The sequence below is a fragment of the Entelurus aequoreus genome, linkage group LG15 (genome assembly GCF_033978785.1).
Source record: "Entelurus aequoreus isolate RoL-2023_Sb linkage group LG15, RoL_Eaeq_v1.1, whole genome shotgun sequence".
Classification (NCBI taxonomy): Eukaryota; Metazoa; Chordata; class Actinopteri; order Syngnathiformes; family Syngnathidae; genus Entelurus; species Entelurus aequoreus.
Window position 1 is genome coordinate 26434756 of NC_084745.1, and position 27672 is coordinate 26462427.

At 41.5% G+C, this 27672-nt stretch overlaps 1 protein-coding gene and 1 long non-coding RNA gene across 2 annotated transcripts in view; one reads left to right on the forward strand and one right to left on the reverse strand.

The window, feature by feature from the left end:
• Nucleotides 1-13484, reverse strand: part of LOC133629974 (uncharacterized) — a 16320-nt gene extending 2836 nt beyond the window's left edge. Inside the window, exon 1 of the long non-coding RNA XR_009821175.1 lies at nucleotides 13442-13484. This is a non-coding gene — a long non-coding RNA (uncharacterized LOC133629974). The remainder of the gene's footprint in view (nucleotides 1-13441) is intronic.
• oplah (5-oxoprolinase, ATP-hydrolysing) overlaps nucleotides 6256-27672 on the forward strand; it is a 69568-nt gene continuing 48151 nt past the window's right edge. The window contains exons 1-3 of the mRNA XM_062021132.1: nucleotides 6256-6410; nucleotides 6849-7039; nucleotides 15172-15363. Of these exons, the coding sequence (XP_061877116.1) occupies nucleotides 6869-7039; nucleotides 15172-15363 (363 nt within the window). The 5' untranslated portion in view covers nucleotides 6256-6410; nucleotides 6849-6868. The remainder of the gene's footprint in view (nucleotides 6411-6848; nucleotides 7040-15171; nucleotides 15364-27672) is intronic.

Genomic DNA, 27672 nt, shown 5'->3' on the forward strand with positions numbered 1-27672 from the left:
GAGCCTATCCCAGCTGCACTCGGACGGAAGGCAGGGTACACCCTGGACAAGTCGCCATAATATACATAAATCCAAAGTTCATGTATATTTTCTTGTTGCCCTGTTTGTATTTGACTTTATTAAATGTATTTATATTATTATTTGGTGCAGGGGATATAAAGAGGGGGAAATTGCAAGGACAATAGGGGGATAAGACAGAGAGACAACAACAATAACAACATCAACAGAACAGCATCATTATACGATATGTACGAATATGATACGAAAAGTGATAGCAAAGAAGTAGTTAGTGAAGTAAATGTTAATAACACAGAAATGACAAAACATTATTGCGCTACAAATGCAGCATTAAAAATACCAAGGGAAACAGCACTATTGATAATGACTAAAAACAACTACCTATACTATCAACAATACCTATAGTATATGTAATTATAACTTGAATTACAAAAGAAAGTAGATAAATGGAGGGGACGAAAGAGAATCGAACTGTATTAACCTTGTAGATTGTTATAGTAACAATAGGTGAAGCTTTGTCAGTGTCAGGGAACAACATTAATATATGTTTGATGAAACTTTAATATATGCATGGCTGTATGTATGCATGTGTGCTTGCATATGTATGTTCGTACAGTGAATGTGTGTGTGTGTGTGTGTGTGTGTGGACGTATTTACCGTGAGTGTGTACATATGTACTGTATTTGTGTATGTATGTGGGAGCGTAGGTACCTATGTATGTGGGTAAGTACCAATGTGTGCGCGTATGTATGTATTAATGAATAAATATACATATGTATATATAGATATATGTATTTATAATTGTGAGTAGGTCTGTACATTTGCATGTACAATATATTTGTCTCTCAGTGTGTGCGGGAGCCAAAGTACTGCGCCAGGGATCAATAAAGTGCTTTCTATTCTATTCTATTCTATTGTGCCGCCCGGCATGCAGCAGCAGGCCATAGACAGACGCGCCAGGCACAGGACAGGGCACGGGAGAAGCAGGAGATAGCCAGCCCCCAAGCCAGCGAGAGATCACACCCCATGCGAGCAGAAAAGCGGGACGCCCCACCCTAAGGGGCTCAGAGACTCCCCGCAGCCGGACAGGAAGACCGCCCCCGCCCCACCAGCAACCGGGCCCCCACGAGCCCAAACCCCCCGGAAAGCACGGTCGGCCGCCGCAGGAACGCCCAGCACGGGGCCACGGGAACCACACATCCCACCTGCAGGGACCCCAAAGATGGAGATGGAACATTCAGCAACGTGCCACCTCTGTGGAGGTACTGCCTCCGGCCAGCGGGTGGTCCTGTCGACCATCATGAGGAGGTATGTGCAGCTGCCGTACTTGCCAACCTTGAGACCTCCAATATCGGGAGGTGGGGGGGGGGGGTGTGGTTAAGAGGAGATTATATTTACAGCTAGAATTCACCAATATATATATATATATATATATATATATATATATATATATATATATATATATATATATATATATATAAATACTTGACTTTCAGTGAATTCTAGCTATATATATATATATATATATATATATATATTATTATATATATATATATATATATATATATATATATATACATATATATATAAATAAAAGAAATACTTGAATTTTAGTGTTCATTTATTTACACATATACACACACACACACAACACTCATCTACTCATTGTTGTACTTGAAAGTACAATGCTTTGTTAAGGGTTGAATTGTCCATCCTCTTTCTATTTTCTGTCACTATTTTTCTAACCATGCTGAACACCCTCTCTGATGATGCATTGCTGTGTGGCACGCACAAAAGTGCTTTCATCAAATGCACGAGAGTGTGGAATCTTCCATCTCTCCCTAGCATGGCCCAAAACCGGTCAACCCTTGCTTCCTGGGGAAGATCTTCCCTGACAAGCAATTGGTACTCCAGTACTTGTACCCGGAGGCTGGTCAGGTCCAATCGCAGCTGCGGCAGACTTTTTTGGGGGGGGCGTGGCCTCCAGCTCCGGCTGAATACCGGGAGTTTGTCGGTAGAAAATCTCTGTCGGGAGGTTGTCGGGAGAGGCGCTGAATATCGGGATTCTCCCGCTAAAAACGGGAGGGTTGGCAAGTGTGGCAGCTGCGTGAAGGTGGGAGAGGCCCAACTATGTCCACGTTGACATGGTCAAAACGGCGCTCCGGAACCGTGTACGGTGTTAGTGGAGCCCGTGTGTGGCAGTGCCCTTTTGAACGCTGGCATGCCACGCATGTGGCGGCCCAGTCCCGAACGTTCTTTTCAAGTCCACGCCGTACGAATTTAGCAGCTACCAGCCGCTGAGAAGGTTTCCTCCCAGGGTGGGAAAGGCCGTGGATCGAGTCGAACACCCCCAGCCTCCAAATGGCGGGCACAAGGGGCCGTGGCCGACCCGTAGCGACGTCACAAAGTAGCGTAACTCCTGTGTCCTCAAATGGAACCTCAGACAACCGTAGCCCTGTGGCTGCAGCCTTCACAGCTCTGATGTCCGGGTCGTCGGCTTGGTCAACTGCCATCTGTGCAAAATCGAGCCCCACATGGACAGCGCCTGTGACGGCTCGGGAGAGGCAGTCAGCAACGACATTGCTCTTACCAGCAAGGTGCTGGATGTCCGTCGTAAACACGGAGACGTAGGAGAGGTGCCTCTGTTGCCGAGCCGACCTCGGTTCGGCCGTCTTGGCCATCGTGAAAGTGAGGGGTTTGTGGTCCATAAAAGCTGTGAAAGGCCATCCTTAAAGCAGCGAACGGAAATGACGTATGGCCAGATAGAGATTGAGGAGCTTACGGTCAAATGTGCTATTTTTCCGCTCGCAGAGGCGCAACTGCCTGCTAAAGAAAGCCAAAGGTTGCCAGGTGCCACCCACCCACTGCTCATTCACTGCACCTACAGCATAGTCTGACGCGTCCGTGGTGATTGCAATTGGAGCATCAGGTAATTGGTGTGCCAGCAGGGTAGCGTTAGCTCGAGCAGACTTGACCCCCACAAAAGCACTGTGCCGCACGTCAGACCAGTCCACCATGTGCTTGGGAGCAGCCCCTTTAAGAGCATCATACAGCGGCCGCATGAGGTCAGCTGCCCGGGGGATGCAGGCCGAGCATGTGACCCACCTCAGGATTCTTTTTCAGCGCCTTAGCCAACACGGGCTCATTTTAACCCCAGTCCGGGTTGTCTGTAATCGACTTCCTTGGACATCATGTCGGGGTCACCAGTGTTGTGCTTGTATTGGGAACGCAAGACAACTTGAGGTATCTTTGACACACAAAAACGTGTGCGCCGTTTATTCCATCAAAGACGAGACTGAATGACTGCTTACATCAAAGAGACTCAAAAAGGCTGTCACAACAAACCTCCACCTTTGGGTAAATCTCCTGACGGTCACTTAAAGGGGCCGCACCGAATTATTGAGTCTTAACTGCATACTGTATATAAACGAACAAGATTTATCTATAGAATCTCATCTCTGGTCAACAAAAGCACCATGAAGATTCTAGCAGGAACTCTCATTCAACCCTTTTTTGATCACGCATGCACCTCCTGGTACCTTAGCACCTCCAAAACCCTCAAATCTAGACTCCAAACATCCCAGCACAAGCTAGTCAGATTACTTCTAGACCTCCACCCCAGATCACACCTCACTCCTACCCACTTCTCCAAAGTGGGCTGGCTCAGGGTGGAGGACAGACTAAAACAACTTGCACTGAGCCTAGTCTATAAAATCCGCTACACCTCCCTGATACCAAAGTACATGTCAAACTACTTCCTTACGTAAATGACCGCCATAACCACAACACCAGAGGTAGCTCCACTAACCACGTCAAACCCAGATTCCGATCTAACAAAGGTCTTAACTCATTCTCTTTCTATGCCACATCAATATGGAATGCACTCCCAACAGGTGTAAAAGAAAGGGCATTTCTATCCTCCTTCAAAACCGCACTAAAACACCTCCAGGCAACTTCAACCCTAAACTAACACCCTCCCGTCCTCATTATACCTCCTCGGATTGTAAATAATTAAATGTAGACACTTTTTCTTATACATTCTGATATCTCTCTCTCTGTGTCCACTACTTGCTGTACATATCCTACCTACCAAGTCAGTCCTATACTGTTCCAATGTCCATTTCTCTGATGATGCAATTGTGTATGACTGAAGTGTTGTTACCAACCAAACCTACACCCCCCCCCCGTCCGTCCGTCAGTCCGTCCATATCCCACACCCCAGATTGTATTCAATGTATATACTCTGATGATGATCTTGTGTGATGACTGTATTGTGATAATAGTATTTATCTGTATCATGAATCAATGTAAGTGGACCACGACTTAAACAAGTTGAAAAACGTATTCGGGTGTTACCATTTAGTGGTCAATTGTACGGAATATGTACTTCACTGTGCAACCTACTAATAAAAGTTTCAATCAATCGATCAATCAAAATGCTAAACGAGAACAAAATTTTTATGTGCACAATAGAACAATGACAGTGAATAATGACGACAAAGTCAAGTAAACAGGTGTGGTGAATTATGTCCTTAAAGCAACCGCTACAACATATTGTTAAAGGCCTACTGAAACCCACTACTACCGACCACGCAGTCTGATAGTTTATATATCAATGATGAAATCTTAACATTGCAACACATGCCAATACGGCCGGGTTAGATTACTAAAGTGCAATTTTGAATTTCGCGCAAAATATCCTGCTGAAAACGTTTTGGTATGATGACGCCTGCACGTGACATCACGGATTGTAGCGGACATTTTGAGACAGCATTGTGGCCAGCTATTAAGTCGTCTGTTTTCATCGCGAAATTCCACAGTATTCTGGACATCTGTGTTGGTGAATCTTTTGCAATTTGTTCAATGAACAATGGAGACAGCAAAGAAGAAAGCTGTAGGTGGGAAGCGGTGTATTTCGGCCGGCTGCAGCAACACAAACACAGCCGATGTTTCATTGTTTACATTCCCGAAAGATGACAGTCAAGCTTTACCATTGGCCTGTGGAGAACTGGGACAACAGAGACTCTTACCAGGAGGACTTTGAGTTGGATACGCAGACGCGGTACCGTGAGTACGCAGCTGTGGCTTCCAAACATTTGATCGCTTGCCCGTACGTGCGTGCCGCTATGTGCATGTCACGTACGTAACTTTGGGGAAATATATGTGCTGTATGAACTTTGGGGAGGTGAACGGTACTTTGGGCTGTGGGATTGAGTTTGTTGTGCGGGTGTTTGATTTGTATTGGTGGGTTATATGGACGGGAGGGGGGAGGTGTTTGTTATGTGCGATTAATTTGTGGCATATTAAATATAAGCCTGGTTGTGTTGTGGCTAATAGAGTATATATATGTCTTGTGTTTATTTACTGTTTTAGTCATTCCCAGCTGAATATCAGGTCCCACCCGCCTCTCACAGCATCTTCCCTATCTGAATCGCTTCCACTGCCCTCTAGTCCTTCACTCTCACTTTCCTCATCCACAAATCTTTCATCCTCGCTCAAATTAATGGGGAAATCGTCGCTTTCTCGGTCTGAATCGCCCTCGCTGCTGGTGGCCATGATTGTAAACAATGTGCAGATGTGAGGAGCTCCGCAACCGGTGATGTCACGCTACTTCCAGTACAGGCAAGGCTTTTTTTTATCAGCGACCAAAAGTTGCGAACTTTATCGTCGATGTTCTCTACTAAATCCTTTCAGCAAAAATATGGCAATATCGCGAAATGATCAAGTATGACACATAGAATGGACCTGCTATCCCCGTTTAAATAAGAAAATCGCATTTCAGTAGGCCTTTAATGTGCCTGTTACTACATTACATATATAGTTACAGCATGTTTATAAAACGTTGATGGAGGTTTTTAAGATGTTTTTAGAGTGTTTTATATGCAGAATAGAGCGACTCCCTTTGTCTACATTCTTAGATGACTTTTGCTAGCGTTTATTTACAAGTTAGAATGCATAAAAAAACATGTGCTTAACTTGCATAAGGATTGTGAATGATTGTGAATTCGAAAAAAGTGTGATTCCCCTTTAAGAACATTTTAGTAGTATATTTGCGATGGTGCGTTCGCGGCACCTTGGAAATCGGAGGCTTCATCACCCACGTGTTTGAATACGCTTCTTTCCCCCCCAAAATAAAGATGCATTATTCAAATAATTTTCTCAAGATGTTTTTTTAAAAATTTTTTATAGATCATTTAGGTCATTCGAGCACGTTTTGTTCGCTCTGAAAAGAAGCCGCCTGACTTCCTTCGAGGTTCCGCGCGTATATATTTGAGGGGCGGAGCTGCGTCTTTGGGGTCTACTTGATCCTGGAGCTCACCAAGGAGCGGCTGACTTGAGGCTTCGGACCGAACACGATCAACAATTACCACCGAGTAAACACGCACTGACGGGTGAGTTGAATCGCTTCCACTTTTTCACATGAGGCGCTTTATAGTACGTGAACGCACCACACGCTAACTATAGCAGTACGGTCTTGAACGAGCGTTTCTGTGCACACTGTGGACGTCACGCAATGACACAATGCAATATCTTGGTGGCTTGAATATATTTCTGCTGCATAACATATGGCATATTTTAGACATGATGCAATTGTTATTTACAATTGCTCCTCCTCCTTTGTCACTAATACGTAGGGACTATTGCGCAATAACAAACAAAAAAAAAAACCTCTGGCAGAAGTTCCTACATATACGTGTGCTAAGACTGTTAAAGCTACTGTATGTCATAGCAACTGCACCCCCTCCCCCTCTTCCTACAGATGTCTTCCACCTATCATTAGACTGGAATTAAACCTAATCTACCTCTCACACCATCTCTCACTGTCCCAGGTGTCCACTTACGACCCATTATGACCCACACCCAGGGGAAGTTTGACTTTGCCATCGACCGAGGAGGAACCTTCACGGACGTGTTTGCTCGGCTACCAGACGGACAGGAGAGGGTTCTGAAACTGCTGTCCCGGGACCCCCAGAACTACAAGGACGCCCCCACTGAGGGGATCCGCAGAGTCCTCGAAGAGGTATTTCGCATGATGACCCTAATAAGATGAGGATGAAGTTATCGTCCTGATACCTTTCATTTCAATGGTATGACCGTGGAATAACTTTGTCACTAGTGCAAAATTCATGACACATTCATTTAATTCATTATTTATTTATTTCAGGCAATGACATAAAAAAGTACAAAGTTGACAACACATAATAATATAAATTAATATAGTGCAAAAGGTAATGTATAGTATGTAAGTAATGCATGATTGTCCAGTTTTGCCTGAAAGGGAGTGGGAAGAAGCTAACTTAAACGCATCAACATTTGTTACGCAAATAATCATTATTAAAAAGTTTATGCTTCATGTAACCTTTTTTTTTTCATTTCGTAAAATTGCAATAAAGGCACATTTAACCCTTTGTTAGGCATGGAGACCACATTAGTCCAGGTCCAGATCAAAAACTACAGTAGCAACGACATAAAGTAGCAAGAAACATGTCAATAATGAATAACGCAAAACATGTTCTCGACCAGTGGTTCTTAACCTTGTTGGAGGTACCGAACCCCACCAGTTTCATATGCGCATTCACCGAACCCTTCTTTAGTGAAAAATAATTTTTTATTTTTTTTTTTCAAATTCAAGACAAAGTTATATGTTTTTGGTAACACAAATCCGTGATCCACAATAGAAAAAGGAGAGAGTGTGGAATCCAATGAGCCAGCTTGTACCTAAGTTACGGTCAGAGCGAAAAAAGATATGTCTTGCACGGCATTCTAGTCCTTCACTCTTAACGTTCCTCATCCACGAATCTTTCATCCTCGCTCAAATTAATGGGGTAATCGTCGCTTTCTCGGTCCGAATCTCTCTAGCTGCATTGAAAACAATGGGACATTTTGAGGAGTCCTTCCTCTGTTGACGTCACGCTCCTTCCGGTACAGGCAAGGCTTTTTTTATCAGCGACCAAAAGTTGCAACTTTATCGTCGATGTTCTCTACTAAATCCTTTCAGCAAAAATATGGCAATATCGCGAAATGATCAAGTATGACACATAGAATGGATCTGCTATCCCCGTTTAAATAAAAAAAAATCATTTCAGTAGGCCTTTAAAAACCACTGTTCTAGACCAAAAATCACTCCATATTCTCGACTGCTCACTAGTGTTACCATGTCTGAGTTATTGTGTAGAAATATGGGGAAACAACTACAAATGTGCGCTTCATTCACTAACTGTGTTACAAAAAAGATCAATTAGAATAATACATAATGATGGATATAGAGAACATACTAACCCTTTATTTATTTAATTTATTACGATTTGGTGCATTTGCAAACAGCTAAAATAATGTACAAAGCAAACTGTAGCCTGCTACCCAAGAATGTACTACAATTCTTCTCAACAAAAGAGGAGAAATATAACCTTAGAGGAAAATCTAATTTAAAACATTTGCCTCGAACGGGACAAGCGGTAGAAAATGGATGGATGGATGCATGCTTGTACAACACTTAAAACCTTTAGCACGTCAGTACAGTGTTTCCCATAAACTGCCAAGATACCTGTGGCGGTGGGGGCTTGGCTATGGGCGTGGTCACATGACATCATCGAGTAATTTGCATAATTTACTACAATGATATGATTTTCTCTAAAAAGGCTCAAAAAATGTATACTTACTAATTAATAATAACAGTTTTGTTTTAAACGGACATCTATCCATCCATCCATCCATTTTACAACATAATTACAACACTTTATGTACATATTTATATACAGATTTGAACAATAAGTTATTCACTGAAATATATTTATTAATTGTGGTTCTTACAAAAAAAAAAGTAATTTTTAATTTATTTATTTATTTATTTTTTAAAATTTTTATTTTAAGTTTTTAATTTTTAATTTTTTTTAAATTTGTGGCGGACGTAATTCTTTCGTGGCGGGCCGCCACAAATAAATGAATGTGTGGGAAACACAGTATGTGGAATTAAATGATGGAATGGATTAAGCAAAGAAATCAAACAAAGCACCAATATGATTCAGTTTAAGAGACTGTTCAAACTACAAGTGTTCACAAAGTACACAGGACAAGAATTATGATGAACATCTTGAACCTTTTTTTTCCTTTTCCTTTTTTTTTATTGAGACAAATATTATTTATGTATTTAATATTATGGTATATTATTTTTTATTTTTTTTACAGAGAACAAGGAAATTGGATAAAACTGCTATGATATGAAAAGGGGTAGAATTATATAAACTCTGCTTCTTCCTACTCCTTTTCGGACGTGCTGTAATGAAACAACTGGAAATTTGTGATGCATTACATTGTATCGTATGCATGTTTGAAATAAACTCAAACTGAACTGAACAGTACTTAAAATTGTCAAATTGGAAGTAGATTACCTCACAGACTCTGAAGATTCATAAAAACACTGTTTTTGATTTTTGAAACCTGTATCCTATTAGTGAAAGTGCAAAAAAAAAAAAAAGACACATTTCACCCTTTTTAGGCATGTAGACCCCACTGGTCCAGGTTTGGATCAAAAACCACTACACTTGGACTGCTTAAATCTCAACTGGATATCCGGCAGACCTTGAAGATTCATACAAGCACTTTATTATATTTGTGAAAATGCAATAAATGCACATTTAACCATTGTTTAGGCATTTAGTCCAGGTTGTTGTCAAAAACTCGGTATTTAAAGTTGTCAGTTTATTTAGCTAAACATTCGTAAAAAACGGTTTTGTTTTTTTTATCTGGACTTGGACTACTGTTCAGTTCAGTTTGTTTATTTCGAACATGCATACGATACAATGTAATGCATCACATATTTCCAGTTGTTTCACTACAGCACGTCTGAAAAGGAGTAGAAAGAAACTGAGTTTATTTAATCCTACCCCTTTTCATACCGTAGCAATTATATACCATTTGCCTGTTCTCTGTAACAGAACAGTGAACAAAAAAATAAAACATATACCGTAGTAAGTTAACAAATATTAGAGACTTAGAGACTTAAGACTTCCTTTTATTGTCTTTCAGATTTGAACTTTACAGTACAGATAAGAACAACATTTTGTTGCATTAGCTCATTGTAGTGCAGGATAAAAGAGCAATAAGGTGCAGATTTAAATTAATAGATTACTGTACAGATAAATATATTGCATTTTTGCATATGCATCCACGTTTATGGATGTATGTTATATTGTCTTTATATTCCAGCGAGTTAATCCGTTTTTGGGGTGGAATTGAGGGGATTATTTTGATGCGTTCAAGAGTGTTATGGCCTGAGGGAAGAAGCTGTTACAGAAACTTGAGGTTCTGCTATTAAATACATAAATAATCTTTATGTCAAAACAAACAACAAAAAAAACATGTGTATTTAGTATCCCTATCAGTCCCGAAGATTTAAGTGATCCACATGCCTAAAGGAAATGGATAAATGTGCCTTTATTGCTTTTTCACAAATGTCAATCAATCAATCTTTATTTATATAGCCCTAAATCACAAGTGTCACAAAGGGCTGCACAAGCAAGTGTAGAACACATTAAAGCCTTCTACAGAAAGCTATGAGTATCCAACGATGATTTCAAATTAGAAATGGTCACAGCTGATGAGGTGTTTAAAAAATTGAGCGTGCTCCACCCTAACAAGGCCACCGGCCTTGATAATATTCCCTCCAGATTCCTCAGAGACTCTGCCTCCATCATTGCCCCGATCATCACGCACATAATAAACCTATCAATTACACAAGGCCAAGTACCAAAAGATTTTAAGATAGCAAGAGTAACTCCCCTCTTTAAAAAAGGAAGCAAATTGGAACCTGGCAACTACAGACCTGTTTCTATTCTCAGTTCCATTTTGAAAGTAATGGAGAAAATACTTTATGAACAGGTCGATAGTTACCTTGCCACTAATAAAGTCATGTACAAATTCCAATCCGGCTTCAGAACTAACCACTCCACTGACACATGCCTTCTCTATCTGACCGACCACATCAAACATGAGGTGGACGCGGGGAAATACTGCGGCATGGTCATGCTGGACCTTCAGAAGGCCTTTGACACCGTTAACCACGCTATACTGTTGGATAAGCTCAGAGCAATCGGATTTAACAAAACCTCATGGAGCTGGATGCAATCTTACTTGGAGGGGAGGGAACAGGTGGTAGAGGTGAACGGCACCGTGTCCCCCCCCTCTCGGTGAGCTGTGGAGTCCCCCAAGTCAGTATATTGGGACCTTTACTGTTCCTAATATACATAAATGACATGTCATCGGCATGCAACTGTGAATTGTTTTTGTTTGCGGATGACTCTGCCCTGCTGGTATCAGGCAAGGACAAGTCACAGGTGGAGAAAATCCTCAGTGCTGAGCTGTGTAGAACTTGCACCTGGCTCGCTGACAACAAGCTATCCATACACTTGGGTAAAACGGAATCCATCCTGTTTGGGTCCCACATCAACCTTAAGAAAGTCAATGACTTCACTATAAAAGTGGGTGACATTGTTATCACCAGGAAAGATGAGGTCACCTACCTAGGTTCCATTCTAGAGGCTAACCTTTCTTGTGATAGAATGGCAACCAAGGTAATCAGAAAGGTTAACCAACGAACGAGATTTCTCTACAGAAACTCCTCTCTGGTCAACAAAAGCACCATGGGGATTCTGGCGGAAACTCTCGTTCAACCCTTTTTCGATTACGCATGCACCTCCTGGTACCCTAGCACCCCCAAAACCCTCAAATCTAAACTCCAAACATCTCAGAACAAGCTAGTCAGGTTACTTCTAGACCTCCACCCCAGATCCCACCTCACTCCTACCCACTTCTCCAAAGTGGGCTGGCTCAAGGTGGAGGACAGAGTTAAACAACTTGCACTGAACCTGGTCTATAAAATCCACTACACCTCCCTGATACCGAAGTACATGTCAAACTACTTCCTTAACGTAAATGACCGCCATAACCACAACACCAGGGGGAGCTCCACTAACCACGTTAAACCCAGATTCCGAACTAACAAAGGTCTTAACTCATTCTCTTTCTATGCCACATCAATGTGGAATGCGCTCCCAACAGGTGTAAAAGAAAGGGCATCTCTATCCTCCTTCAAAACCGCAATAAAAGTTCACCTCCAGGCAGCTACAACCCTAAACTAACACCCTCCCCGGATTGCTAATAATCAATTGCTAATAATCAAATATAAACAATCAAATGCAGATACTTTTTCTTATGTCTTCTGATCTCTCTCTCTCTCTCTCTATGTCCACTACTTGCTGCCCCCCCCCCCACTCCACACCCCTGATTGTAAATAATGTAAATAATTCAATGTGATTATCTTGTGTGATGACTGTATTATGATGATAGTATATATGATAGTATATATCTGTATCATGAATCAATTTAAGTGGACCCCGACTTAAACAAGTTGAAAAACTTATTTGGGTGTTACCAATTAGTGGTCAATTGTACGGAATATGTACTTCACTGTGCAACCTACTAATAAAAGTCTCAATCAATCAATCAAAAGCCACAACGACATCCTCAGTACAGAGCCCACATAAGAGCAAGGAAAAACTCACCCCAGTGGGACGTCGAAATGTAAGAAACATTTCAGAAATCAAAAACTGTGTTTTATGGATGATTAGTTTCCATAGATGAATCCAGTCCAAATTTGAGAACTTTGAGTGTTTTTTGTTGTAGACCTGGACCAATGTGCTCCACATTCATAAAAAAGGGTAACATGTGCCTTTCTGGTATTTTCACAAATAAAATAAATGTTTAAAAAACCTCAAACTGTGTTTTTATGAATTTTCAGGGTCTGTGGGATACTCTAGTCCAGATTTGAGAACGTCAAGTAGTTTTTGATCTGGACCTCTCCTGCAGTAATGTGCATGGGCTACATGCTTTAAAAAGGGTTAAAGGTGCTAGTGTTGTATTTTCACAAATAGATGAAAGGTTTCACAAACCATGACGTTATTATAATGATTCCTCACACATGTATTTATATTTTTTGTCACATTATTTTGCACTAGTGAAACAAATATTCAATGATCATAACACACGTTGCACCGCCCACCATTCGAATCGGAAGCTAACCTCTCTGACAGCATCGCTTTAGCTTTAAAACTGCATTATTTCATGTTCATGCGCTGCTGCATTATTTACTTAACCAGGGGTCTCCAACTGTAGAGCTGATTTTTACCAAAGGTTGAAATAATATTTGCTTAAACTCAGTATTTGTCAAGGCCTGGACTATGGTGTGGTTTGTTTTCCCGTGGTGCAAAGCGACTTGACTACACACGACATGAAGGTAAGGACATGTTCAATATTTACTATAAAAAGGAACAACAAAAGGCGCTCACAGCGGAGGTACAAAACTTGGCTATGAAAACATAAACTAGCACAAAGGCAGAACTATGGACAAAAAAGCGAAAACACTTACTGTGACAAGAAACGAGCATGGAAAAGAGCAGCATGGATCATCAGCATAAATAACAAGGGTGTGTAGAGAGTGATGTCGCCTGGCAACTACAGGCTTAAATAGTGATGTGGTGATTGACAACAGGTGAATGAGTCCAACACGTAAAACAGGTGAAACTAATGGGTCGCTATGGTGACAAAACAAAGAAGAGTGCACAAAGAGTCCAAAAACCAAACCGAACATAACCAAAACAAAACATGATCACACAGACATGACAGTATTTGTATAACTGAGCCATTCAGGAATATTTAATGACAAATTACAATACCACAAAACAATAACCTCACAGTTTGAGTGGATATCTGCTTCCTAAATAAAGTACAATTTAAATGTTGCAAGTCATATAATGCCAAAACCCACTTTACTCAACTTTAATTCTTTTTTTTTTTCATTCAATGCTTAGTTTTTAAGTTAATGACTGATTTTTCTGTATTTATTGATTTTTATTTTTATTTAAAAACATTTAACTTTTAAGTTTACTTTTTATTATTTATTATAAAGTGCCTGGAGTTTTTTTTGTATGTGCTTCCGCTATTATAAAACAAAAAAATCATTTATTTTTGTCAAAGTAGCTGAAATAATGATTTAAAAAAAATGTACATGCACATTTTAATACAACATCAAAGTTGTGGATACCCACATTTTGTTCATGCTCTTGCAAAACAAGCTTATTTATTTTGAGTTGAAATCGCTATGAAAATAAGCATTATAAAAAAAGGAGTAGCTCTCAGAGACTTTTATTTAATAAAAGTAACTCTCAGAAGAAAAAAGGTTGGAGACCTCTGCACTAAATTATACTGAGTGTTTATTAATAAATGAGATAAGCCATTGAATGGTTACATAGGCTGATATGTGACCTGAAGAAAAATGTTCTCAATGTGCAACTAAAGTAATATTCCACCCCCCAAATATGTGTAGTACGTTAAATATGTCACTTATGGTAAAGAGCGTTGCAATGTTTTTTCTAGTGAAGAGAGGCTAGTGAAGAGACGTACATCTTTAACACAAGTAGAATATTAAACTTGCACTTTTGGATAAGACTTGGAAATTATGCGTAGACATGGTGCAGGTATACTGAAAAGTACTCCTATTGCAGCGAGCATTGTATTATATATTCTCAAAGGGCAATACTACATAGATTTAATTTGCATATACTTAAGCGTAGGGGTGTCCTGAGCCGATATTGATATCGGATGTCTGTCTGATATCAGTAAAAAAAAAAAATTTAGGCTACTGGGAGCTAGCAGCTACACACACAAGCTAAACATAGGTAATTGTTTGAACAATATTGCAGTCTACAACACCACACATGTCAATAAAATAGTGTAAACTAATTACTTTACACATTTACACAGATAGTCCGAGGCAGAAGTTTATTAGAAGGTATCTAGTAACAAACGTGTTCGCATCATTCGTTTTACTGTATCGTGACCTTAATTTAATGAATTATTTTTTCATACCTGCCCTATTTCTGACTAACTTTTCTAAAGTTCCACATTACAAAATAATACAATAACAAACTGTTGTTAGTTGTGCCGAAATGGTATCGGCCAATAAACAAGGTTCCAGTATGGGTATGGGAAATGAAAAAGTTGTGTGCAACTTTACTAAATGAGAGTTAGCCAAGAGCTGAAATCTTCAGGGTGTCAGCATTTGTTGCACATATTGAATGTTTGCGTCTGTACTGACAGGAAACGGGACGCCCCTGCCCTCGAGACAAGCCTGTGGACACGACTCTGATCGGCTGGATCCGGATGGGCACCACAGTAGCCACCAATGCTCTGTTGGAGAGGGAGGGGGAGAGGACGGCTCTGCTGGTCACCAAAGGGTTCAAAGACCTGCTCCACATTGGAACACAGGCCCGACCCAAGCTCTTTGACCTGGTACGTCATCCCTATTCCATATCCATCTCTCGCAGGGTACCCATTGTACAAAAACAATGTCCTTATATCCTCTTTCTTCGAGTTTGCCCTCAGACAAGTGAGCTATTATTGGTTAAGAAGTCACTTATCTGAGATGGTTTGTCTTGAAGGCTACATGTTTGCAGGCCTCGAATTTTAACATTTTAAGGTTAAGGCAAGTGTTGCCTTAAAGGAGGGCTCATATTTTAGGGCACCAAGGCAAACATTATTTTCATTCCAGGCAGGGCCTCCAAAGCATGCATGCATATATATATACCATCCATCCAGCCACCCATCTTCTTCCGCTTATCCGAGGTCGGGTCGCGGGGGCAGCACCGTTTTTTAAATTCATTATTAATATCAACTTGTCAGCTTTTTGTCATTTCATTAAGCCTTTATCTCTATGTTTACCTTTTGATAGAGGGAAGTATTTTATTTATTTTTATTTTTTTGAAAGTTATGTAGATGATGTATAGGGACAGATCCATTAAAGGCCTACTGAAACCCACTACTACCGACCACACAGTCTGATAGTTTATATATCAATGATGAAATCTTAACATTGCAACACATGCCAATACGGCCGGGTTAACTTATAAAGTGCAATTTTAAATTTCCCGCCACACTTCCGGTTGAAAACGTCTAGATATGACGACGTATGCGCGTGACGTCAACGATTGATACGGAAATATTGGTACCCCATTGAATACAATACAAACAAGCTCTGTTTTCATTTAAAAATTCCACAGTATTCTGGACATCTGTGTTGGTGAATCTTTTGCAATTTGTTTAATGAACAATGGCGACTGCAAAGAAGAAAGTTGTAGGTGGGATCGGTGTATTAGCAGTGGACTACAGCAACACAGCTAGGAGGACAGAGATGGATAGCAGACGCGCTAGCCGCCAAACGCACCTTAACTTCCTCCGTCTCGCCGACCGCATCTGTGGTCGGGTGAAGTCCTTCGTCGCACCGTCGATCGCTGGAACGCAGGTGAGCACGGGTGTTGATGAGCAGATGAGGGCTGGCTGGCGTAGGTGGATAGCTAATGTTTTTAGCATAGCTCTGTGAGGTCCGGTTGCTAAGTTAGCTTCAATGGCGTCGTTAGCAACAGCATTGTTAACCTTCGCCAGGCTGGAAAGCATTAAAGGCCTACTGAAACCCACTACTACCGACCACGCAGTCTGATAGTTTATATATCAATGATGAAATCTTAACATTATAACACATGCCAATACGGCCGGGTTAACTTATAAAGTGACATTTTAAATTTGCCGCTAAACTTCCGGTTCGAAACGCCTCTGAGGATGACGTATGCGCGTGACGTAGCCCGGCGAACACGGGTATGCCTTCCACATTGAAGCCGATACGAAAAAGCTCTGTTTTCATTTCATAATTCCACAGTATTCTGGACATCTGTGTTCGTGAATCTGTTTCAATCATGTTCATTGCATTATGGAGAAGGAAGCCGAGCAAGCAAAGAAGAAAGTTGTCGGTGCGAAATGGACGTATTTTTCGAACGTAGTCAGCCACAACAGTACACAGCCGGCGCTTCTTTGTTTACATTCCCGAAAGATGCAGTCAAGATGGAAGAACTCGGATAACAGAGACTCTAACCAGGAGGACTTTTGATTTGGATACACAGACGCCTGTAGAGAACTGGGACAACACAGACTCTTACCAGGATTACTTTGATTTGGATGACAAAGACGCAGACGTGCTACTGTGAGTATGCAGCTTTGGCTTTTTTTTGCGTATGTACGTAACTTTTTTAAAATATATAAGCTTTATGAACCTTGGGTTAGGTGAACGGTCTTTTGGGCTGAGTGATTGTGTGTGTTGATCATGTGTTTGAATTGTATTGGCGTGTTCTATGGAGCTAGGAGCTAGCAGAGGAGCTAGGAGCTAGCATAACACGTACCGTACCGTACGTGCGCGTCACGTACGTAACTTTTTAAAAATATATAAGCTTTATGAACCTTGGGTTAGGTGAACGGTCTTTTGGGCTGAGTGATTGTGTGTGTTGATCGGGTGTTTGAATTGTATTGGCGTGTTCTATGGAGCTAGGAGCTAGCAGAGGAGCTAGGAGCTAGCATAACAAACACGCAGGTGTTATTATGCAGGATTAATTTGTGGCATATTAAATATAAGCCTGGTTGTGTTGTGGCTAATAGAGTATATATATGTCTTGTGTTTATTTACTGTTGTAGTCATTTCCAGCTGAATATCAGGTACCGTGAGTATGCAGCCTTGGCTGCTAAACATTCGATAACTTGACCGTATGTGCGCGTCACGTACGTAACTTTTTAAAAATATATAAGCTTTATGAACCTTGGGTTAGGTAAACGGTCTTTTGGGCTGAGTGATTGTGTGTGTTGATCAGGTGTTTGAATTGTATTGGCGTGTTCTATGGAGCTAGGAGCTAGCAGAGGAGCTAGGAGCTAGCATAACAAACACGCAGGTGTTTTTATGCAGGATTAATTTGTGGCATATTAAATATAAGCCTGGTTGTGTTGTGGCTAATAGAGTATATATATGTCTTGTGTTTATTTACTGTTGTAGTCATTCCCAGCTGAATATCAGGTCACCCCCGGCTCTCACAGCATCTTCCCTATCTGAATAGCTTCAACTCCCCACTAGTCCTTCACTTGCACTTTACTCATCCACAAATCTTTCATCCTCGCTCAAATTAATGGGGAAATTGTCGCTTTCTCGGTCCGAATCTCTCTCACTTCATGCGGCCATCATTGTAAACAATAGGGAACTTTGCGTATATGTTCAACTGACTACGTCACGCTACTTCCGGTAGGTGCAAGCCTTTTTTTTGTCAGATACCAAAGTTGCAATCTTTATCGTCGTTGTTCTATACTAAATCCTTTCAGCAAAAATATGGCAATATCGCGAAATGATCAAGTATGACACATAGAATAGATCTGCTATCCCCGTTTAAATAAAAAAAATTCATTTCAGTAGGCCTTTAACCGTGTATTTATATGTCCATGGTTTAATAGTATTGTTGATCTTCTGTCTATCCTTCCAGTCAGGGATTTATTTATTTTGTTTCTATATGCAGTTAAGCACGATGCTATCACGTTAGCTCCATAGCTAAAGTGTTTCGTCGATGTATTGTTGTGGAGATAAAAGTCACTGTGAATGTCCATTTCGCGTTCTCGACTCTCATTTTCAAGAGGATATAGTATCCGAGGTGGTTTAAAATACAAATCCGTGATCCACAATAGAAAAAGGAGAGATTGTGGAATCCAATGAGACCTTGTACCTAAGTTACGGTCAGAGCGAAAAAAGATATGTCTTGCACTGCTTCTCTAGTCCTTCACTCTAACGTTCCTCATCCACGAATCTTTCATCCTCGCTCAAATTAATGGGGTAATCGTCACTTTCTCGGTCCGGATCGCTCTAGCTCGGGGGTCGGCAACCCGCGGCTCTAGAGCCGCATGCGGCTCTTTAGCGCCGCCCTAGTGGCTCTCTGGAGATTTTTCAAAAATGTATGAAGAATGGAAAAAGATGAGGGGAAAAAAATCTATTTTTTTGTTTTAGTATGGTTTCTGTAGGAGGACAAACATAACACAAACCTCCCTAATTGTTACAAATCACACTGTTTATATTAAACGTGCTTCACTGATTCGAGTATTTGGCGAGCGCCGTTTTGTCCTAATAATTTTGGCGGTCCTTGAACTCACCGTATAGTTTGTTTGCATGTATAACTTTCTCCGACTTTCTAGGACGTGTTTTATGCCACTTGTTTTTCTGTCTCATTTTGTCCACCACACTTTTAACGTTGTGCATGAGTGCACAAAGGTGAGTTTTGTTGATGTTATTGACTTGTGTGGAGTGCTAATCAGACATATTTGGTCACTGCATGACTGCAAGCTAATCGATGCTAACATGCTATTTAGGCTAGCGATATGTACATATTGCATCATTATGCCTCATTTGTAGGTATATTTGAGGTAATTTAGTTTCCTTTAAGTCCTCTTAATTAAATGTATATCTCATGACACATTTAATATGGCTTTTAATTTTTTGCGGCTCCAGACAGATTTGTTTTTGTATTTTTGGTCCAATATGGCTCTTTCAACATTTTGGGTTGCCGACCCCTGCTCTAGCTGCATTGAAAACAATAGGAAAATGTGAGGAGACTACGTCACGCTACTTCCGGTAGGGGCAAGGCTTTTTTTTAATCAGATACCAAAAGTTGCGATCTTTATCGTCGTTGTTCTCTACTAAATCCTTTCAGCAAAAATATGGCAATATCGCGAAATGATCAAGTATGACACATAGAATGGATCTGCTATCCCCGTTTAAATTTAAAAAAATCATTTCAGTAGGCCTTTAAGAGTTTGAGCAGAAATATGTCGTATAGGAATTAACTACACACAATAAAACATGAACAAAATGATGTGTCAAATGTTTTTTACAGTAATACCTTTGTGACATGAAAAAAAATGTTTAGAAAAACATGGCGTTTACTTTTTGATATCAAAATATAACACAAAGCAGTTTGGCTAATGAAGATAAAGTCTAATAAACAAGATGTGTTCTTCTCTAACGCCCCTTTGTGGTTCAGTACAACAGTTTGGCCAACAACACAAAAAAACAGGAGTGACAGCGCGTTTCCTCACCTCATTAACTCTCAGTCACAGCAGCTGATGGACGCTGTATTGTCAAAATGAAAGCAACATCATATAGTTTTTCTCCTTCGCTGTATACTTTTAGTGTGGGAACAAGTGTATCCAATATTGTCCACACCGGTCTCCATGTAACAGCAGTGCGCTCTTAAACACACGGCGGGAAGCGAGGGAAAAAGACTGTAGCGTTTCGGAAGAGTTGGTGCTGCAAAGAATTCTGGGAATGTGTTCTGTTGTGTTTATGTTGTGTTGCGGTGCAAATATTGTCCCGAAATGTGTTCGTCATTGTTTTTTAGTGTGGTTTCACTATATGGCACAGGTTTATGACCGTGTTGGCGTTGTTCATACGGCCACCCTTAGTGTGACATGTATGGCTGTTGACTAAGTATACTCCGAGGGTGCACCACTGGAGCGAGATTACCGGTGTTACTACTCCATAATTAGAAAGCTAAGTGTCGAAAATGCGCAGTCGTCTGATTTCGTGCTGTTTAAAATGAATTAAAAATTAATGGGTCATCTGTAATTTATAAAGGAGATGGTATTACTAACCGTCTGAAATGTTATCCTGTGTATCATTATACCGTTGACCATTGTATCCCTTGTCCATTAGTAAGGGCGGTCACGGCAATGTGTTGCCACAAATGTTGGTCAATTTTTAGGGCATTACGGCAAATGAGAGGGCGGTCGCGGCAATTGCCGTGGTTAAATTCGAGCTCTGTGCTTGTGCTTCTATTCCGTAGAGTCCATATTGGTTACAGCTATAGAACAACACAGATCAGATTAACTCCCACTTCTTAACTTTGGAATTTGCTACTGTAGCAAAACAATTTGCAATCACGTATCTCAATCTAAGTGTGTGTAATCGGATTGACGTGTCCGTGTACTCATTTGTGTGTTTGTATCTCAATTTGTGTGTGTCTAATCAGATGTGAATGTCCATGTCCTAATTTGTGTCAGTATTTTGAGATGTGTGTAAAAAAAAAATATATATATGTCCGTATTTTTCAATGCGTATGTCAAAAAATATTTGTGTGAATTTCGATCTGTGTGTAAAAAAAAAAATATTTCCATCCGTGTTTTGATCTGCATATGTGTGGAAAAAAATGTCTGTCCATATTTCTGTTTGTGTGAAAAATATACTTGTCTATCCATATTTTGATCTGTGTGTGTAAAAAAGTATTTATATTTCTGTGTGTAAAAAAAATCTGTCTGTCCGTATTTCGATCTGTGCGTGTGTGCGTGTCTGTGTGTGTGTGTGAAAAAAATGTCTCTCTGTATTTCGCTCTGCATGTGTGTGTAAAAAATATATGCTGTATTTTCCGGACCATAGGGCGCAACGGATTAGAAGGCGCACTGCCGATGAATGGTCTATTTTTGATTATTTTTCATATATAAGGCGCACCGGATTATAGGGCGCATTAAAGAAGTCATATTTTATTTTTTTTCTGAATGGAAAACACTTCCTTGTGGTCTACATAACATGTAATGGTGGTTCTTTGGTCAAAATGTTGCATAGATTATGTTTTACAGATCATCTTCAAGCCGCTTTCTGACAGCCGTTTTGTGGGCGGTCTTATTTACGTGGCTCACCTTCGGCAGCGTCGTCTCCCCATCATCTTTGTTGTAGCGGTGTAGCATGCAAGGAAGGGAGTGGAAGAAGTGTCAAAAGATGGAGCTAACTGTTTTAATGACATTCAGACTTTACTTAAATCAATAACGGAGCAGCATCTCCTCATCCGGAAACAACCACACAGGAAATGTGTCCCGTGAAAAACCATCCGACCGGAACTCTAATAATTAAAGTTCCTTAGGTCAATAATGTAAACTCACTACACCGGTGTGTTTTAGCGACTATTGTGATCACGGTTATTAATACTATCGCGGTAATTTTAAAGGTGCTCAACATTTTCAAAAATTTTTTAAACCAAGTTTTATTTATTTTTTTAAAACACATAAACAAAGTTTAATGTGCATATGAAAGCAACACAAGCATTATTAAAAAAAAACTAATATGGCAGAAACAAAATAATACTATAAATGAAAATAAATGTGAACATTTCGCAAGATGGCAGCTTATGGATACAAGACTTAACTGCACTTTTTGTCCATATAGATACAAATAGTGTTCATATATGAGGTCTAGTCTTACACATACAGTAGGACTGCACGACTATGAGCAAAATAATAATTAAGATTATTTTTATCAATGTTGAAATCACGATTATTAATCCGTATTATTCATTATGTTTGGTAAAACAGTGTTGGGGTGTGAATGCGACGCCATCATGTAATTTGTAATGTGTAATAAAAATGCTCTAGATAAACGTTATTTATATATTTAAAGACAAATATTTGTGTTTTTGTTCATTAATAGTATCAGCGTGTCAGCTTTTTTATTACATGATTATCTGTAGTTTTACATTTTCATAGAGAGGTATTTTTTAAGTTACCGTAATTTCCGGACTATAAGCCGCACCTGACTATAAGCCGCACCAGCTAAATTTAGGGGAAAATACAGATTGCTCCATATATAAGCCGCACCCGACTATAAGCCGCAGGGTTTTGATGTGTAATTAGCGTAGTATATAGGGGTTCCTGCTACCACGGAGGGGATTGTCGGGACAGAGATGACTGTTTGGGAACGCAAAGCGTCCCATTTATTAACTATAAATCTTTCAATCATTCAATCAAACTTTCACATCTTTGACATGGCAAACAGCATTCGTGCAGAGTACAAATAATACAACGGTGCAAAGTAATACAAAGTGCTCGCCTGTACGTTATCAAAATAACCAGCCTACCGGTATATGAAAAGTCAGTCTTTAATCATTGTGTCATCGTCTTCCTCCTGCGTACTAAAACCACCGAAATCCTCTTCGTCGGTGTCGGAGAAGAACAGGCCGTATATAAGCCGCACCCTTGTATAAGCCGCAGGGACCAGAACGAGGGGAAAAAGTAGCGGCTTATAGTCCGGAAATTACGGTATATACATACATTTACATGTGCTAATGTGTGTACATGTACCGTATTTTCTGGACCATAGGGCGCACCGGATTATAAAGCGCACTGCCGATGAATGGTCTATTTTTGATCTTTTTTCATATATAAGGCGCACCTGATTATAGGGCGCATTAAAGGAGTCATATTATTTAATTTTTTTTCTAAATTGAAAACACTTCCTTGTGGCATACAGTACATAACATGTAATGGTGGTTCTTTGGTCAAAATGTTGCATAGATTATGTTTTACAGATCATCTTCAAACCGCTTTCTGACAGTCGCTTCCGGATGCGCCGTTTTTGTGGGCGGTCTTATTTACGTGGCTCATCTTCGACAGTGTCTTCTCCCCGTCATCTTTGTTGTAGCGGTGTAGCGTGCAAGAAGTGTCAAAAGATGGAGCTAACTGTTTTAATGACATTCAGACTTTACTTCAATCAATAATGGAGCAGCATCTCCTCATCTGGACACAACCACACAGGAAATGTGTCCCGTGAAAAAACGTACGACCGGAACTCTGATAACTAAAGTTCCTTGGGTGAATAATGTAAACTCACTACACCGGTATGTTTTAGCGCTTTCATGGCGAGTTTACTGACAGATATAAGTAAGAACTTTACACTACTTTATATTAGAAATGGCAACAGCGGAGGATGAATGTCACATAACAAGAAGATAGAGAAAAAGAAGAAGCTTATTGACTATGTTGTCGGCACGGACTACAAAGGCGGACTCGCGCAATTTTTCAGGACTTATGCAGATCCCAAATACAGATCAGCAGGTACCAGAAGGTAAGAAGAGTTGCTTTTGCATAATATTGCGAAACAAAACGCCACATAATGTCTTACCTTATACACACACCCTAATAATACTTGTATGTTGAAGCACATCAAGCGGTGCAGTTTCATAGCTTAACAAAGTTGTACTAAAACATTTTGATAGATTTTTGAGCGCCGTGTGTAATGTTCTATATTATCAATGGAACATATAAAATGTTGGTGTTGTTTACTTGAGTCATATTGCCATCATAGTGCAGCCTACACGTATCTCTGATGTTTGACTGCCATCTTTGACTGGTTACACTTATCATTACACCATGTACCAAAAAAAATGGTCTGTAAAAATGAGGTCTGTAAGCAAAACCAAAATTATTCCGTACATTAGGCGCACCAGGTAATAAGGCACATTGTCGAGTTTTGAGGGGAAAATAAGGATTTTAAGTGCGCCTTATAGTCTGGAAAATACGGTATGTACAGTATGTATTAGGGATGTCACGGTATGAACACTTCTTATCACGGTTATTAATATTATCACTGTAATTTTAAAGGTGCTCAAAATTTTCTAAAACTACTTATACTGAAATATTTTAACAAAGTTTTGTTTAAAAAAACACACTCAAAATAAATGTACAGTATGTACCTCAAGTAGAAAGTTGAATGTGCATATGAAAGCAACACAAGAATTATACACAAAGTAATATGGCAGAAACAAAATAATACTATAAATAAATACAGGATTCTTAATAGGACTAGTTGTTAAAGATCCCTAAATATTCAGCACAACAATTAAATGGGGTTGGAGATGTCCTCTTGGGTGGGGTGGAGTTTGGCACTAATCACGTGGTGCCACCAGTACAACACATCTTCAGTTGTGTTCCCCGACGTCATTGGGCGTTTCGGCCATTTATCACAAGACACCCTCTGCCAAGGTTGGCCCACCACAGGCTGATCAGACCTGGGTGTGTGTCGCATGGTGGCACCACGTGGTTATTTGGCAGCCCATGCTGCATCCCTGCGCTTCAGCCACAGCCAGTGACTGCTCCGTTCTGCTGCGGTGGAAAGTTCTTTAATAGCCTTGCGTTGGGCCTGTCCTCTGATTCCTACTTCTTTAAGGAGCCTTGTGGTGGAACTGGCTACAAAGCCTCTACAGCCCACCTCCACTGGCCACACCTTCACGTTCCAGCCCCGTGCCTCTGCTTCAGCTGCCAAGTTGGTATATCGCAGCCTCTTCCGTTCGAATGCTTCATCGATGGCGTCCTCCCATGGGACCGTTAGCTCAACGATGAAGACACGGCGGCAGGACATGGACCAGAGGACCAGGTCTGGGCGCAGGCTGGTTGCTGCAATTTCGGGTGGGAAGATAAGTCTCTGGCTGAGGTCTACCCGCATTTCCCAATCTCGGGCTACGTTTAGTGGGCCCAAGTCTGGAGGTGATGGCTTGGTCCGCCGTTTCTCTCCTTCCCGGATGAAAGTTGTTTTGCGTGGGAAGGTTGCCTGAGCATTTAAAGGCATGGCATTGGTGACCACTCTCTTGTTCTCAAGTTCGGCAGCCAAGCACTTCAGTACCTGGTTGTGGCGCCAGGTGTATCTCCCTTGAGTCAGACTGGTCTTGCAACCTACCAAGATGTGTTTGAGGGTTGCTGGGACTGTACACTGGAGACAGGCTGGGTCCTCTCCATACCAGAGATGTAGGTTGGTTGGAGAGGGCAGGACATTATATGTGGCTCTAATGATGAAACCTAGTCTATCAGACTCCATGCTCCATATTTCGTTCCACGTGATTGTTCTCCTCTCCACGCCCTCCCACCTCATCCAGCGGCCCTGCTGGGCTTGGGAGACTGCCTTGGCACACCTGGCTGCTTCCTCCTGGTGGCGCACCTCCTCCACCACCATGGGCCGCCGTTTGGTTGCAGTTGCCTTTTGCCACGTGGGTGTTGTTGCTTCCACACCAAGGCCCCCTCTGCCATATTGGACACGCCCCACTATATCCCGGTGTCTGAGGGCAGTCTTTGCCACTGCGACTGCTGCAGATGGATTCCATTTCCTCCCTGTCGCTAGGGTTGAAGCAGCACCTCTGACGAATGGATCCCGGGAGTCTGTGAGAGTCATTTCCACCCTTGATTTGGCACATTTGTACTCCTCCACCACGCTTGAGATCGGTAAGGAGAGTGCTCTGTTGCCATACAGGCCTACGCTGCTAAGACATCTCGGCAGTCCAAGCCATTTCCTCACTTGTGCATTCACCAGCCTCTCCAGCCGATTGGCATGGGATAGAGCTACCTCATAGATGGAAATTGGCCACATGAGACGGGGCAGCAGCCCAAACTGAAAGCACCACAGTTTCAGCTTCCCAGGGAGAGCGGTGTTATTGATCTGATTGAGGCCACTGATTGTATCCTGCCTGAGTTGGTCCACCTGCTTGGAGTCTTTGAGTTCTGCGCTATACCAGCGGCCAGGCTTTTGATAGGCTTTTCTAGAACTGTTGGTATTGGCTCGTTGTTGATGTGGAACCTCTCATTGGTGAGCTGGCCCTTGATGATGGAGATACTGCGGGATTTGCTTGGTTTAACCTCCATTCGTGCCCATTTGATGTTTCCCTGGAGATTATCCAGCAGGCGTTTGGTGCATGCATTTGTTGTTGTTATTGTTGTCATGTCGTCCATGTACGCCCTTATTGGAGGAAGACGCAGCCCGCTCTTTAACCGCTCCCCTCCAACCACCCATCGGGATGCTCGAATAATGAGCTCCATTGCCATGGTAAACGCCAGTGGAGAGATGGTGCAGCCCGCCATTATGCCTATCTCGAGGTTCTGCCAGGCAGTTGTACTGGCCTGTGCTGTGACGCAGAACTGGAGGTCCTGGAAATAGGCTTTGACCATCCTTGTGATGCCCTCAGGGACCTGGAAGAAGTTGAACGCTGTCCATAGAATTTCATGAGACACTGACCCGAAGGCATTGGCAAGATCTAAGAAAACCACATGCAGGTCTTTCTTGTCCTTCTTGGCCGTCTGTATCTGGTGCCAGATGACATTTGTGTGTTCCAGGCATCCTAAAAAACCACCTATCCCTGCCTTCTGCACTAAGGTGTCAACATAGTTGTTCTTCAGCAAGAATACTGAGAGCCTGTGGGCCACAACACTGAAGAATATTTTTCCTTCCACATTTAGAAGACTGATCTGGCGGAACTGGTCGATGGTTGAGGAATTCTTCTCTTTGGGAATCAGGATCCCCCCTGCTCTTCGCCATGCCTTTGGTATAATTCCTTTTTCCCACACCACTTTCATTAGCTTCCAGAGGTACTTCAAGACGCCTGGAGAGTTCTTATAGAGCCTATATGGGACACCGTTGGGTCCAGGGGCTGAGGCTGTTCTTGCCCGCTTTACAGTGCTCTCAACTTCTCTCCATGTGGGGGGCCTCGTTTCAAACTGGTGCTCAGGTGGTTCGATTGGTGGCATGTCATCTGGAATGCTGGCTGGCACATGCCTCTGGCTGTCCGAGTAGGTCTTCCTCAGGTGCTCCTCTAGTTCCCTTATGGGTACTTTGAGGATTCCAGTTTTCTCCTTGACAAAGAGGTCTTTGACAAACTTGTAAGGATCTCTGTAGAAGGCAGTCCTCGTTCGCTCTTTCTTTTTATGTTGCTTTCTCAGGCATTCTGCTCTTCGCAGTGTTGCAAGTCGCTGCTTGATGTCGCCCTGTAGTGCTTCAAGTCCTTTCCTTTCCACTTCTGTGGCCTCTTTCCACTGCTTTCGCAGGCCCCTTCTTTCTTTCACAAGTCTTTCAATCTCTTGTTGTCTCCTGGACTTGAGAGGGGCTGACGGTTCCGTCTGTGTCGTAAGGTTCTTACTTTTCACCCCAAATCTCTCCGCTCCATA